This window comes from Echinops telfairi, unplaced genomic scaffold (genome assembly GCF_000313985.2).
Source record: "Echinops telfairi isolate 266 unplaced genomic scaffold, ASM31398v2 ScPeMD7_5592;HRSCAF=6446, whole genome shotgun sequence".
Lineage (NCBI taxonomy): Eukaryota > Metazoa > Chordata > Mammalia > Afrosoricida > Tenrecidae > Echinops > Echinops telfairi.
The window spans coordinates 31,862,383-31,878,393 of NW_022109491.1; the positions used below are offsets into that span (position 1 = coordinate 31,862,383).

Sequence of the window (16,011 nt, forward strand, 5' to 3'; positions counted from 1 at the left end):
TCTAGCACCACCAGGGGCAGGCAGTATTGTCCATTCTGGGGAAACAAATGTGTCTGAGCTGCCGTTTGGATTGGAAATATGGATACTGAATTGTACCACACTTTTTTTCATGTGTTATGATCATATGGCTTTCCCCTCAGTAATTTGTTAATGCATACTGAATCGCATTATTGATTTTCTAATGTGAAACCAACCTGCAATTTCTCGCATAAATCCAACTTGGTCATACTGTGTTACGAAGTTATTGCTGGATTTGGTTTACTAATAGTTTGCTCAAGATTTCCTATCTAGATTAATGAAATTTGCTTGCAGTTTTTCTCCCACTATGTTTTAGTTTCAAGTTTACGCTAACCTCATAAACTTAAAAACTAACAAATGACAATCTCGCTGCCATTGTGTCGATTGCAATTCATAGGACAGAGTAGAAGTAGAGCTGCCTCTTTGGGTTTCCAAGACTGTACATCTTTATGGGACTAACTAGCTTCACGGAATGAGTTACGGCTTGTGTTCTTGTTTTGTTGTCCTCTTGGGTGATGTTTGCATGAAGTTGAATGATCTTTAAATGCTTGGTTAAATTTGTTAAAATCTTTGAAGTTTTTTTGAGGTTTTTGTCCCGACACAGGTGGGGTTTTTAAATAACCGAAAACCCAAACTCCCTGCCATCATGTCCGTTCTGACTCACTGCAATCCCATAGGCCCGGTGGGGCCCACTGCCCTGGGGTAGGGGTAAGGGGGAGGGAGCCCTGAGACTGTTGTATAGGATGGGGCCCACTGCCCTGGGGTAGGGGGTAAGGGGGAGGGAGCCCTGAGACTGTTGTATAGGATGGGGCCCACTGCCCTGGGGGCTCTGAGACTGTTAAGTAGGATGAGGCCCACTCCCCCGGGGGCTCTGAGACTGTTGTATAGGACAGAGCCCACTGCCCCTTGGGGCTCTGAGACTGTTGTATAGGATGGGGCCCACTGCCCTGGGGGCTCTGAGACTGTTGTATAGGATGGGGCCCACTCCCCCGGGGGCTCTGAGACTGTTGCATAATCTGCCTCAGCTTGCCTGCTTTCTGTACTTGCAAAATGGAAATAGTGATGGTCCCTATTTAATGAGGTTGATATTCCTTAAATGACATAATGTATATTAAAAAAAACTTAAAATAGTGCCAGGTGGCCAATAAAACGTCTTTTGGGCAGCTATTTTGACAGAACTAGAAGTCTTTGCTCTGTCCTGCATTGCCTCATCTTCTTTCCTGTTCAGATCTCTCATATAGGTTGAAATGGTTTTGCTTTTTTTTTTTTTTTTTTTTTTACTGTGGTGAGAAAATGCAATACTAAGTGTTCCTTTTCTCACAAAGTCCTGTTTAGGGAGTTTTTGTTATTGTGTGCCAACTCATGGCAACCCTAAATGACAGTAGACCCGGCCCTGTGGGCGTCGTAGGCTGTAATCCCTAGGGGAGCAGATGGTCAGGGTATCTATTTCTCGGAATGACTGGTGGGTTCTAACCTTCAATCTCTCCAGGGTCGAGTGCTTAACCATTGACCCACCAACGTTCATTTAAAGAGGTTTGCTGTGTGCAATTTCCATGGCTTTGTGCCATTATGAAATGGGATTGCTTAGCTTTTGCCCGCTAACTACCACTGTAGGGAAGATTTGTCTTAAAAGTGTGAAATGACCCTTAGAAATCATGGCTTGTGCCTGCTGTAGTGTTTGGCTCCTGTCACCATGTCTTCTCTGTGCTCTGCAGCTGTGAGCAAAGTGAATGTGCCTATGGCCAACGTTTTCTGTTAGCACAGTGTTGTCATTAAGGTCAAGGGTCAACACTGAAAGCAAAGCTGTGAGCAGCAGATCGCTAATGAATTAAAACAGTGGGCTTTCTGTTCAAGTTGATGGACTGCAGAATGTCATCACTGGGGAGCTGCAGCATAAAAGAATTGTGTGAAAGCACTGGGAGGAGAGGTGCATAGCCCTTTCTGTTTGGCAGTAGAAGCCATTTAACACCCAGCCCCCGTACACACACTTTTTTATACAGGTGATCCCCCAATAAATTCATTGTAAAAACGTGCAGTCCCTCACCGGGGGAGTAGGAGTTCGTGGGTGTCCGTCTGAAAATCCGCTAGCTGCAGAGCCACACTGAAAGCTGGGGACACGCTGAGTGCCCGTTTGATTCCAGTTCACTGCAGGAATGGGGCAGGGGAAACCGCACTGGCCCTGGGTAGAAATTGGTGGAACAAAAGGGAAAGTGTGTTATTTCTCTGCAAGTGATACACATGGGATATTTTACTCTTTAGAGAATTAGTCTAGAATGTAGAATCCAGCAGTCAGCTCCCGAGACTCCAGAATGTTTCAGGTCTCTAACATCGTAGTCCCTTTACAATGATCTCCACCAAAATTTTCCTTTCCATGTAATTCCCCTTAAGGCCACAAAGTAGCACAGGAGCCAGTGTGGGCTGAGTGTCTAGTTAACACTGACAAACTACAGAGGACAGCTTAAGACCAGAGGCAAGAAAGTCCGCATTTGAAACGCAGACTTAGGATCCCAATACTTTACACCACCACCACTGTCATTTAGGGAAGGTTAAAGAAGACAAAAATCAGTGACTCACTGTGTTGATCCTAAACCATTATGTTTATTGTCAATTTTCCTTTGGTGAAACACCAGTTTATAAGAAGGCTTAACTCTAAATAAGGCTTTACTGTATTCGTAAATGTCTGTTCACAGTAATTTTCCAAATCCCAATCAAAACTATTCTCTATTTGATTTCCAGTTTCACTTACTTATATGATAATTTCAAGAGATATACTGTTGATTGCTGCCGTTTTTTATGTCAGATATCGAACTCTTCCAACACCGGTGAGTTTATTTCCCCCTGAAAGCCCGTTTTTTAGGATTACTTATAACTTAAGGTTTAAAAAGGGGGCAGGGTGGTGGTGTAGTAAAATTTGTTCTATTGCAAATGCCTTTTCACGTGGTGGACATCATTTATGGAAGCTATTTTTAAATCCCCACTTACCAGCAGTGTTCAAAATGAAACATAATTATCTTCTTACTAGTTAAATTGACCACTAAGGAAAGTGGTTGAGTAAGCACATGAATAATCACTGTAAAGGATATGTTTTTTTTCCAAGTCTCTGTCGTTGTGATTGCTTATGCATGAGAGCAAGACCAGCTAGGCTGTCCCTAGCAGCAAACTCTTGTTCGGAGAATCTGCATCTGTTAAAAACTGCTCCCTCAAAGATGGCTTGTCCAGAACTGGCGTTCGAAGTCAGAGTTCCCTGGTCCTGGGACAGCTTGTTTGCATATTTGGTCACTGCCTCTACAGATAGCCGAACACATAAGCTTAGCCTAATAACCCTACCTCTCGGTCCCCACATTCGTGAAAATAGAGCCGTATTTTATGTTTTTATGTCTGTAAAAAGAAAATAGTGATAAGGTTATTTAATTAATTTATTTTAGGAAAAAGATGCACCCAAACAAACATTATGACAGTATTGCTAGAAACATTTTAAGGAACTGAGAAATAAGAAAAGTTAGTATGTTAGGTTGTGGGTTAGGTGTTAAACTGCTATCCACAAGGTCGGCAGTCCAAATCTGGCAGCCACTCTGTGGAAGAAAGAGGAGGCTGTCAGCTCCCTGAAAGATTGATAGTCTCAGAGTCACTGTAAGTTTGGAATCAGCTCGATGGCTGTAGGTTTGGTTTTTGCATTATACATTTTTAAAGATCTATTTTCAATAACCATGAAAGAAAATTTTTTATAATAATGCATATAATTTACCAAGAATGCAAATATTTCTTATATCGTGTAATAAAAGAAGGTGCGTATAAAGGGTGCGTCTGGTTGAGGGATTCTTAAACTTTCTCCGCCGGGGTCCCCCTTTGGCCAAGAAATTTGCAACATGGGCAAGCACTGCCAGAAACGCCTCAGATTCGTTATGTGGTCCATTGTGAATTAATTTTTGGTTGTCGGAGGATCAGAAACCTTGTCCTGTTGCCAAGTTTGTCGAGACCCTCACATTCAGTTAGGCGGTCGCAGGAGCCTGTGTGGTGGAGTGCATTCTAGGTTGGGCTGCAATTTGAAACCACCCCCTGCGCTGCGGAGAAAGAGGAGCTTTTTATTCCTGTAAAGAGTGAACAGTCTCAGAAACCCACAGGGCATATTTCTACTCTGTTTTGCGGTCCCTATAAGCCAGAGTCAACTCAGTGCTAGGAGGTAACTACATGGGGTTGTGACCCACAGTTTAAGAGCCTATGTCTGGTCCAGTGTTTCTCAAAGTGGGCAATACCACCCTCGGGGGGTTGCTGGAAGTACGAGGGGCGGGGTGTCACTTAAGCACACTTTGTCTTGGATGAGGGGCGGTAGTATGAAAGGTTTTAATGGCCAGATGAACACTGAGTAATTCTTTTTCTGCAAAAGGGTGGTGGGTCAAATAAGTCTGGGAGCCCATGTGGCCAGTTTGCATTCATGCTGTAGTTGTTAGGGGCTTTCAAGCTGACTCCAACCCATAGCAACCCTTTATGCCCAGCAGACGGAACCGCTGCCCGGCCCTGCGTCGTCTTCACAGTTGTTGCTATGCTTGAGACCGTGGTTGCAGCCACGCCGAGCCATCTCCGTGAGGGCCTGCCCCTTTTGCTGCCCCTCTACTTTATCAAGCACGCTGTCCTTTTCCAAGGTCAGATCCTTCCTGACCACACGTCCAAAGTGTGCAAGACGAAGTGAAGTGTTGCCATCCTTGCCCCTAAGAGCACTCTGGCCTTCCTGTCTAACTTTCATAAATAACTAAGGCAATTGAAAATGCCATGGCTTGGTCAGGGGCACCTTCGTCCTCAAAGTAGCCGCCATGCTTCCCAGCCCTCTGAAGAGGCCTTGTGAGCACATTCACCTACTGGGCCTCCTCTTTTGATCTCATGACGGCTGCTTCCATGAGTATTGATTGTGGATCCAAGCAAGACAAAATCCTTGACAACTTCTATTTTTTCTCCATTTATCATGATGTTGCAAATAGGTCCAGTTGTGAGGATTTTGGCCATCTTTACATTGAATTGCAATCCCTACCAAATGTTGCACTCCTTGATGTCTTCAGCAAGTTCTTTAAGTCCTTCTCACCTGCAGCAAACAAGATTGTTAAATTAAGCCTTCCTCCAGTCCTAATGCTGCACTCTTCTCCATGTAACTGCTCTGATGATTTGCTCTGCATTCAGATGGACTAAGTACAGTGGGGAGGATACAGCCATAATGGACACGTTTTCTGATTTTAAACCTTGCAGTATGCCATTGTTCTGTTCACAGCTGCCTTATGATCCATGTACAAGTTTCTCATGAGCACCATGAAGTGTTCTGGGACTCTCATTCTTCCTTCAGGCTATCCGTAGCTAGCTATCCACGCTGGCGAATGTTTTGGCATAGTCAGTAAAACACAAGTAAACATCTTTCTGGTACTCTCTGCTTTGAGCCAGAATTCATCTGACCTCAGCAATGAGATCCTTTGTTCCATGTCCTCTTCTGAATCTGGCCTGAACCCCTGGCAGCTCCCTGCCAGTGTACTGCTGCAGCTGTTGTTGAGTGATCTCCACCAAAATTTTACTTGCATGTGATATTAATGATATTCTATAATTTGGGCCTTCTACTGGGTCATCTATTTTTGGAATGGGTACAAGTATAGATCTGTCATTAAAGACAAGACCTCATATGAGCAATTTCTTGTCTGTTCCAAAGTCAGCTCCTGCCCAGGGTTTTATGCGGATATTGAGCTTCTCTGGCCTCTCTTCCCACAGATGTAGTCCATTTGATTTCTCTGTATTCCATCTGGAGAAGTCCACGTGTATAGTCATCATTTGAGTTGTTGGAAACAGGCATTTGCTATGAACAAATCCTTGGTCTTACAAAATTCTATCATGCGATGTCCAGCTTCATTTCTTTCATGAAGGCCATATTTTCCAACTACTGCGCCTTCCTCTTTGTCTCTAACTTTTGCATTCCACTCGCCAATAATTATCAGTGCATCTTGATTGCATGTTTGATCAATTTAAGACTGAAGACTTTGGTGGATTTCTCCAACTTCTTAATCAACTAGCTTAGGCTGTTGGTGCATACATTTGAAAAATAATTGTATTGATTAGATTTCCTTGAAGGCGGACAGATATAATCTTATCACAGACAGCATTGTACTTCAAGGTAGATCTTGAAATGTCCTTTTTGATGGTGAATGCAGCCCCATTCTTCTTGATTGTGTCATTAGTATAAAACTGGTATTATATAGATAATACTCTGTTACTTACATATAGTAGCAAAAATACTTGTTTTAAACTTGAACAGGAAATATATATATGTAATTTTTTTTGTCCCTTTGCCAGAGAACACTTGCTAAGTATTTTAATCCTTGCTATGCCACCGCCAGGTTAAAACCAACATTCATCAGCAAGGTAAGAGACATCAGATGTCCTTTTAAGCTGTGGTGTGTGTGTGTGTGTGTGTATGTGTGTGTGTGTGTGTGTGTGTGACAGAAAGAGAGATTGACGAGTGCAGTCATGCTGTCAGTTTTAGCACAAGCATTTTGCATCTTCAGTATGTGTGTTGTGTTTTGCATTGGTGGTTTGAGAGTTTAAATGTCTGAATGAGGTACGTCAGCCAGCCTCCGATTAGAGAAGCTGAAGAGAGTTGAAATGTAATTGCTTCTTGACTGAGATGTAGAAGATGAAGTGAAACTTCCCTCCTTTTTTATTACCCTCTCTCTCTCAGGGTAGGAGCCCTGTTGGCATAGTGCAGTGGTTCTCAACTTTCCAAATGCCTCGACCTTTCATACAGTTCCTCAAGTTGTGGTGACCCCCCAACCATAAAATTATTTTCGTTGCTACTTCATAACTGTAATTTTGCTACTGTTAATGAGTTAGGCGACCCCTGTGAGGGGTTCCGTGTTGGGTTGCTAATTACCACAAGGGCAGCCGTTTGAACCCACCAGGTGCTCTGTGGGCAAAAGATGAGGCGTTCTGCGCCCATGATCTCTTACAGCCTCAGGAACCCAAAGGTGTGGGTCTAGTCTGTCCTTAGGATTGCTGTGGGTTGAAATGGACTAGACTCAAAGGCAGTGTTTGGTTTTATTTTGGGTTCTCTTTAAGAAAAACATTATTCTTGTATAGTGCAGTCCTTCCGTTTTCCAGAGATTGCTGCAGTTGAAAAAGGATGCAAGGAATTTTTATTCACTAGCAAAGTGTTGTTACTCTTGGTTACCTATTCTGTGTTCCCAATATGCCTGGTTTACACATATCCACACAGGCTGCTGTAACGGCAGTTACAAGTCCTGAGGACTTGTGTTTTTCTTTTTTGCTTCTTTTCTTTTACAGTTTTATTGGCACATAACCACATATCATACAATTCAATAATTCAGTAATATCAAGAATAATTGTATAGTCATTACCACAATAGATTTTAGAACATTTTTTCTCTTTTTGTTCTCCCCTATGGTTAAATCACTTAAAAAAAAAAGTCATTTTGTTGTGGGCTTGTACAATTCTTATTACCGTACATCCATCCATCCATTGTGTCACGCACATTTATACATTTATTGCCATCATCATCGTCAAAACATTTTCTTTCCACTTGAGCCCTTGGTACCAGCTTCTTATTCCCCCCCCACCCCCCACCCCCCGCCCAATGAACCCTTGATAATTTATACATTGTTATTATTTTGTCATGCTTACACTGACCAATGTCTCCCTGCACCCACTTTTCCATTTGCACCAACTATTGTTGTCCCATGCCTGTGACAGAGGTTTCATTGGCTTGGGGTGCAGATTACCTATGGACAGAAGGGTGATTGTTTTATTTACTAGTCCTTGAGGTGGGCTGTTAATCTATATACATGTTTTTGATTTTGGCTTCTGATGATTTGTAATACAGCAATTTGAGTGTAGTATTACATGGTGCAGGGACCAAATCATTTGCTTTCATTGAGGAAATGGAATCGTTGTCATTTGGCTGCAGACCACAGCTGCGTTGCTGAGCACACCACCCAGTGTTTCATCTGCACAGCCCCCCTGAAGTCCTTCTCTCATAAGCAGATGGGGGCTTCTCTGTATTCCAATTCTGTTTTCTTCACATGCTGCCTTTTAAGCCAGGGACCCCTTCTCATTCCCTGCAGCGAGCCTCTGCTTCAAGACGAGATGAGTGGATTTCCATTTTCAATCAAATAGGGTTTACCAGGTGGGCAGTGTGCAGGGCACAGTGGATGAGGTACCAGGAATTCTGGGTTCTAGGTTTGGTTCTGTGAACTGCTGTGACTGCAAGCAAGTAACTTGTTACCTTGTCGACCAGTGTAGAGGCAGCTCCGCTATGTTCATGCCCACAGGGCTGTTGTAGTGTGCAGCTGGAAAGCAGGCAGCGGAATTGGCAACATTGGATTGCTGTGCCGATCCTGACCGCTGCGGTAGCCTCACTGTGCAGAGCAGTTGTGCAGTCAGAGCAGCGGGTGAGGTTGCCCTTGTCTGTATTCTGACCTGGGAACGCCAGGTCCTTTGCCCGAGATTCTGGAGTTAGAAACCGACATCAAGCATGATGAGGATACAGCACTTTTCGGCATGATGAGCTATCTGCTTTTGCCTGTCAAGCCTGAAGCGGGATCTGGTCGACAGTATTTTAAAAACAAACCCCCCCCCCTTTTTTTTCTTTAAGGTAAACACAGCAGTCCAGTTGATCCTGGTAGCAGCTTCTTTGGCAGCTCCAGTTTTCAATTATGCTGACAGCATCTACCTTCAGATCCTGTGGTAAGCTAAATGGAGACTCAGGGTTGGGTAGACGCCAACAAAACGATCTATTCTAGCAGTCTGAGGGTTCCTTTGGAGCACTTACTGTCTACTGAGCACTGAAGGATAAAGCCCGAGGCTGTATTTTATAATTGATAGCACTCTTAAGAAACTTGCTATTCGTCTGGGGTCTTAAGGCTTGAAGATAAACAAGCAGCCATCTAGCTGAGAAGCAACAAGACCCACAGGGAAGAAGCACACCAGCCTGTGTGATCATGAGGTGTTGATGCGATCAGGTATCAGGCATCAAAGACCCAGAACAAACAATCATATGGATTTGAACAAGGGGGAGGGAAGAGTGGAGATCCAAAGCCCATCTGTAGACAATTGGACATCCCCTCACAGAAGGGATGAGCCAGTCAGGATGCAGTATAGCACTGATGAAACACACAACTTTCCTCTCATTCTTTAATACTTGCTCCCCCACAATCATGACCCCAATTCTACCTTACAAATCTGCCTAGACCAGAGCATGTACACGGGTACAGATAAGAGCTTGCAACACAGGGAATCCAGGACAGATAAATCCCTCAGGACCAATAATGAGAATAGCGATATCAGGAGGGTAAGGGGAAGGTAGGGGGAGAAAGGGGAAACCAATCACAATGATTGACATATAAGTAACCCGTGTGCGCGCGCGCGCGCGCGCGCACACACACACACACACACACAAGGCAAACAACAGAAAAGTGGGTGAAAGGAGACAGCAGTTAGTGTAAGAAATTTAAAAAAATCATAATTTATAAATTATCAAGGGTTCAGGAGGGGGGGAGGAAAAAAAGCTGATACTAAGGGCTCAAGTAGAAAGAAAATGTTTTGAAAATGATGATGGCAACATATGTACAAATGTGCTTGACACACTGGATATATGCATGGATTGTGATGAGAACTGTGAAAGCCCCCAATAAAATAATAAAAAAGAAACAAGCATGGCACATACCAATCATACTCAGTAGCTTTTATGAGGAACACAGATGACCTCTGGAGGTTTCCAAGAAGGGAAGCTACTTCTCAGTAGAAAGCAGAGTGACAACTCCAGGAAGGGAGGAGGGTTTGTGCCTTGGGGTCTGGGTGGATTTCATATTGGGGGGTGTCGAGGGAAAGCCCAAAAAGGATCTTTTAAAATTATACACATACTAAGCTTTAAAAAAAATTCTTTTTTTAAATTGTGCAATTTCAAAGGAAATCAAGAGGGTTGGTTAATCTGATAATTCACTTTAGGGAACTCAGTAAGCAAAGTACTACAATAGATTTCAGATTACTCTGATATCCATAACCCTGGGGATTTCCAAAACTCGCAAGAATGAGAGCTGCTACTGTCCTCCCGCCTGGAGCGGGGGAAGAGCGCAGGTGGACCTGGACTCGAGCCTATGCCAGGCTCGTGCGGGTCTGTCGCTCTGAGCAAGTTCCCTGCCTCCATTTCCTCCTCCTCAAGATGAGGCTGTAGTGAGAATCAAACCGAACATCAGACAATGTATGATCAGGATGACAGGTGCTAGTACTTTCATTCTTTTTTTGTTTTGTTTTTTTTTCTTTCTTTTTTAAAATTAAAAGATCACTTTATTGAGGGCTCTTACAACTCTTAATCCGGACATCAGTTGTATCAGGCATGTTTGTACATTTGTTGCCATCGTTCTTTTCTAGACGTTTACTTTCTGTTGAACCCTTGGTCTCAGTTACTTTCTGCCTCCCCTCGTGGCCCCTTGATAGATTATAAATTATTATTTTCATATCTCACACCAACTGCTGTCTCCCTTCCCACATGGTTTCTGTTGTTCTTCTTCCTGAAGGCGTGTGTGTGCCAATCATTGTGATCGGTTCCCTCATCCTCCCCTTCTCTCCCCTGCATCATCCTACCCTTCTGGTATTGCTATTCCCATTCCTGTTCCTGGACTCCGTGTGTCGGGAGCGTTATCTCTTATCTTTACCTGAGTACCTGCTCCGGTCCGGTCCAGAGGGAGGAGCAGCACTGGGGTCATTGACAGTGGCGGGTGAGAAAGCCTCAAGGGATAGAGGTGTATTGTGTGATCCATCGGTGTTCTACCGCACCCTGGTTGACTCATCCCCTCCCTGTGGCCCCTCGGTAGACCCCATTGTCTACAGATGGGCTTTGGGTCTCCTCTCCGACCCCCCTTGTTCTCAACATCTTGGGGTTTTTTTGTTTGTTATGAATCTTTTTTTTATTTAAGGGGGACCATAAGCTAGATTTTGCTTGATAGTAGTAATTCAAACGACATTTTTAAAGTAGCATACCTAGATTCTTGTAGCTAAAAGAAAAATCTATGGGGCTCTTTTTACTCTGTACATACCCCTTTAAATGAGGGCACCTTAATGGCTTTTGTCCCTTGGGAAGGGGGAGTACCTTAATTATTCTTCATGAATTTGACTGGTCCCACTGTTTTGATTCGCTGACTCGTCCTTTCTTTGCTCCTGCACAAGGTGTTTTACGGCTCTCACCACAGCCGCCTCCGCGTACAGTTACTATCATTACGGCCGGAAAACAGTGCAGGTGATAAAAGGCAGATGAAAGCCATTCGCTCACTACCACTAGCAAGGAAGCGATCGACACGTCGTTGGTGCCAGGGCCACTCGGAAATCTGAAGGAGTTTTTCCATGTTGGTGTTCAGCTTGAAAAAGGACTTGTCAGAACAAACCATGTCATTCAAATTGAAGTCGTGTGCATTGAAAGTAAGCTTGATCATGGGCATATGCGGAATTTCCAGTGTATTTTTAAATACAAATAAAGCTATCATTTAGAATTGTTTCTTTCTATCTTAGGTTTCTTGATTAATTTGTAAGATGCCAGTTATTCCAATGATTGTCAGTCACATATTAAGATATTTGAAAACAAAACAGGCCAGAGCATGGAAGCTGGAGCTGCCGCTTCTCCACGTAGAACTTAGTAACTCAGAACACCCGGGGAAGCTCCGGGCTTAAATACAGATCCTGTACAACTTGGCTCAACGGTTGTGGGTTTGATCTGAGATCCGGATGCACAATGTAGTTCACAGGGTTACTCTTCCATCATTGAGTATATTGACAGAATAAAGATTGCCTAGCTACGAATGAAATAAAGTTGTAAAGAGATTTAAAATGCACGAAGTTGTGAAAAAAATAAATGAGCTCAAACTAAATGTGAGGAGCTTCAAAATGTTCATGGAAAAATTTCATTTTCCTTGAATTCCATTTTTCCTTGAGTTTTTTTTGAAGCTCCTCTCTCATAGAGGTATTTCTGCTCAGTAAAGACTTCCAATTTCTCAGGTGCTTACTAGTGTGTGTATCAGGCTCACAAATAACCAAGGTCGTTAGAAGGCAAGAACATGTCCGCTACCCTTTGCCATCCGGGAGTCCATAATTTGTGTCATACTCCCCACATGTTTCTCTCATAGCAATGTTTGTATGATATTTGGAACTCATATTCGTGTGATATGTAAATAATATGAAACTATATTTTTCAACAATTTTTAAAACTTTGGCGTATCTTTTGTTTTTGTTAAACTATTAAAATCGTAAAAGAACTGGAAGTCACAGTGATTTTCTTGATGCTAAGCGACTGACCAACCGTATGGTTGTGTACACACATGTCCTGAAGGAGCTCACCACTGGTCTCGATCACTCATGCTCGTGGGATGACACGAGCTGAGTTCCCCCAGAAGAGGGCTCACTTTTCAGAGGAAAGCCCTTGTTTCTTCTTCTTTTACACTGTCTTGGTTTGACTTGGCGCACACAGGAGACGAGCACGCTTCAGAAGGGATCTCAGACACTAACTTCTGTTTCATAGACTCGACATTGTTGTATGTTTGCTGGGGTACCTGGGAGAGGAAAAGAGGTACCGAGTGATGGTTTTAATATTATTGATGTTTACCCCACAGCTAAACATCCTCGTTCTCACTTTTGTCATCACAAATATTAGTGAGGGTGGGCGTGGGGGGGTGTTGTCCTTCTTTTACAAACGAGGAAACTAAAACTTTGAGGATTCACTTAGGGGGGGCCGTATCTAGCCCACACTGAATCACACCCATACATGTACTGCATCCCTGCAACTGAAAGTGGTCTTCTTGGCTGACATTCCTATTAAAGAGGTTTAGAGATGGTTTTTTTATAGTAAGTGGAAGCCAGGTGAGTTAAAGCATTTTTACAGAAAGAATCTGCTATGAAGTCCTCCCATGTGGTACACGGGCTCCTCTGCCCACGAGGCTAGCACCAAGCATTGGAAAGGGCTTTTCATAGACAGTCTCACAATCTGGCCATGACACTTCATTCTGGACCAAAGCAGAGGATTTCATGATTGGCCCTACAGACAGACTTATTCCTGATAGAAACCGGGGACTTGGGTTGTCTGTTGGTGTTCTCTGACTCCTGGACTCCGTGATGCCAAGGATCCTTTCATGGTGCTGAGGTCAGGAGACCTCTTTGAGGTTTACTTTTCAAGTGATTTCAAAGTCCCCAACTCTTGGCATCTGCACTGAATTCATCAGTCAGTACGAAGCAGCAGTTGGTAGGCGCGACATTGCCATCGTGTGGAAACAGCTCTCAAGGTAGCTCGGACTGGTGGCCTTGTCTATTTTTAGATACAAGTTAAATGCCAGAGAACATTTACTATTTTGTTGATATCTAAGGATTTTTCCTGTAAGACACCACATCTTCAATGAGTACACTAGATCATTCAGCAGTATACTCAGCCCGCTTAAGTGACGTAGTGTGTGTGTGTTGTGGAGTTATCGAGGGGGATTGAATAGAAACCAAGAGAAGCAGTGCCATAAATAAGGTAAATGCTCCTTTAAACTCCCAGGGCCAGTATCTGCTTGTGAATTTTGCAAATTTTTAAGCTTGGAGAGATTGAAAGCAGGAATGAATGGATGCACACACACACACACACACACACACCCCGCCCCGCCCCAATCGTGTTTTTGAAGAGGGAACTGAAAGCACACGCTCTGTTAAGACAGGAAGTCGTTATAAGCAAACCTTGAGGTTGGAGAACTTGGAGCTTGCTTTTCCCTGCCTCTGGTTTCCAGACCAGCAACAGAGCTGCCCTTGACTCGGAACATTACTGATACCCGCAGCCAGTGACCTTGCTACCAGATCTGTCGAGTGAGAAAGAAGAGAAGAGTGGCATGTTGCCAGCCATTCTTAACCCTTCTGGTACCTGGAAGGCCTCAGAGCCTGCGAGGCAGAGAGTCGGGAGGTGGTGGAAGTGCTCTGTGGACCACCCATGAGACACAGTATTAGCACACAAAAATGATGGGAAAAGGCAGAACTTTTCAAAGCAAGATACCTGCAGGAGAAAACACTGGGTGGCATTACACTTGTTTATGGTTTGGTACAAAGGCTGTGTAAGGAGCCCTGGTGGTGTAGTGGTTAGGTACTCAACACACACACACACACACACACTGCTCTTTAGGAGAAAGGTGAAAGCCTGCTTCCTTACATATCACAGCTTTGGTACCATATGGGGGCTGTATTGCTCCGCCCTATTGGGTCTCTGAGTCAGTTGGTCTGGCAGCAATAGTTTGTAATGGGTTGGTGTTCCTTGGAGTGGTTTATGGGCGTCAGACCAATTTTCTCTTTATTAAGGTCTTAATTAGACAGGGTAGTATGCTTCTCTCACCTTAACCTTTATCCAAATGTCTCTCAATTTTGGGAATCTGATTACAAAGCGTGCAAATTCTACCGATTGACAAAATGATTGGAACTGTAGTAAACCAAAAACAAACCCACTGCCACGAGTCAATTCTGGTTTATGGTAACCTTTTATAAGAGTTTTCCATTTGTGACTCTTGATGGGAGCAGATAGCCTTCTCCTGTGGATGAGCTCTTGGTGGGTTTGAACTTCTGACCTTGTGGTTAGCTGTCCAGCACTTACCTGACTGTGCTACCAGGGGGTTTATGCATACACACTCAATTGGTGATGGAAACCGATTCTGGTGCTGCCAGTGAGTCTCAATAAGTCGATGGTAGTATGCTAGAAAAAGCACTGAGACAACGAGTGGAGTGACAGGTCTGTAGACTTCACCCTAATTATATCTTTGGTTCTTTTCAAGTTTTCATTGTCTACCTTTAGATCGGTGATTCTCTCTCATTAGACAATTCTGTTCTGAAAGTCAAATTTGAACAGGCAGTTTGTGCAGCCTGATTGTTGTGCAGTTTAATAGGTACTCAGAGGCAAGTGAGAATCAACGTTTTTTTTTTTTAAATAGTAGAAATGAATGCAAACAGAAAAATATAGAAATAAAGACCACAATTTCATCAAATCAATTTTTTAAAAAGTTTGCATGCAAGTGAAAAAGTAGATCTTTTCCATCTTGCAAAACGGCAAGTGAAAAGGCAGAGAAGTAGCTGGACGCCAAGGAGAAGCAGCCTGAAGTCAAGAAAGCAAATGCCAGTGGTCGAGTTCAGAAGGCTAAGCTCAAGGGCAGGAAGCTCAAGAAGGGGAAGCCCCACTGCAGCAGAAACCCCGTCCAAGTCCGAGGAATTGGCCGCTGTTCGCGCCCTGCCACGTGTTCCAGAAAGGCCACGTACAAGAGGCAGGATTCAGCGGCCAAATTCAGGGTTGAGGAGGAGAAGGACCTTGCTACTGTCACAAAGCACAGTTGGTGGCGACAGTTTTGGAGGCACGGCAAAAAGCGTGCGCGCCAGCATCACCCCGGGCACTGTTCTGATGACACCCCTCCGGGACATCACCGAGTGGCTCTCCTGAAGCAGCTGGGCAGGGGCTTGCTGCTTGTGACTGGACCTCTCTCCCTCCATCGAGTTCCTCTGCGTAGAACACACCAGAAATTTGTCATTGCCACCACCTTCACCAAAATCAGTATCAGTGGTGTGAAAATCCCCAAGCATCTCATGGATGCCGACTTCAAGAAGAAGCAGCTTTGGAAGCCAAGACACCAAGAAGGTGAGATCTCTGACATGAAAAAGAAATACAAGATGGCGCAGATCAGTGCAAAGCTGATCAGAAAGCCTTGGACATGCAAATTTTGGCAAAACTCAAAGATGTTCCTCAATTCCAAGGCTACTTGCATGTTACCTTCTTGCTCATAAATGGAATTTACCCTCAGAAATTGGTCTTAGATTTCTTTCAAAGAACCTCATTAAATAACTGATAAATTAAAAAAATAAGGAAAAGTAAAATATCTGGAAAGACATCTGACAGGCACACATCTCGGAGCAGAGAGAGGCTTTGCCCACTAGAGAGGCCTATTGTGTTCTACATTGGGCTGCTGACCT

General features: G+C 43.8%; 1 protein-coding gene and 1 pseudogene across 1 annotated transcript in view; both read left to right on the forward strand.

Annotated features, from left to right (window-relative positions):
- Nucleotides 1–12,308, forward strand: part of CRLS1 (cardiolipin synthase 1) — a 24,732-nt gene extending 12,424 nt beyond the window's left edge. Inside the window, 4 exon segments of the mRNA XM_004697841.3 lie at nucleotides 2,755–2,840; nucleotides 6,340–6,408; nucleotides 8,654–8,745; nucleotides 11,224–12,308. Coding sequence (XP_004697898.1) covers nucleotides 2,755–2,840; nucleotides 6,340–6,408; nucleotides 8,654–8,745; nucleotides 11,224–11,311 — 335 coding nt within the window. The 3' untranslated portion in view covers nucleotides 11,312–12,308.
- A 566-nt stretch (nucleotides 12,309–12,874) lies between these two features.
- Nucleotides 12,875–15,887, forward strand: LOC115871322 (annotated as a pseudogene).
- The last annotated feature ends 124 nt before the right edge of the window (nucleotides 15,888–16,011 follow it).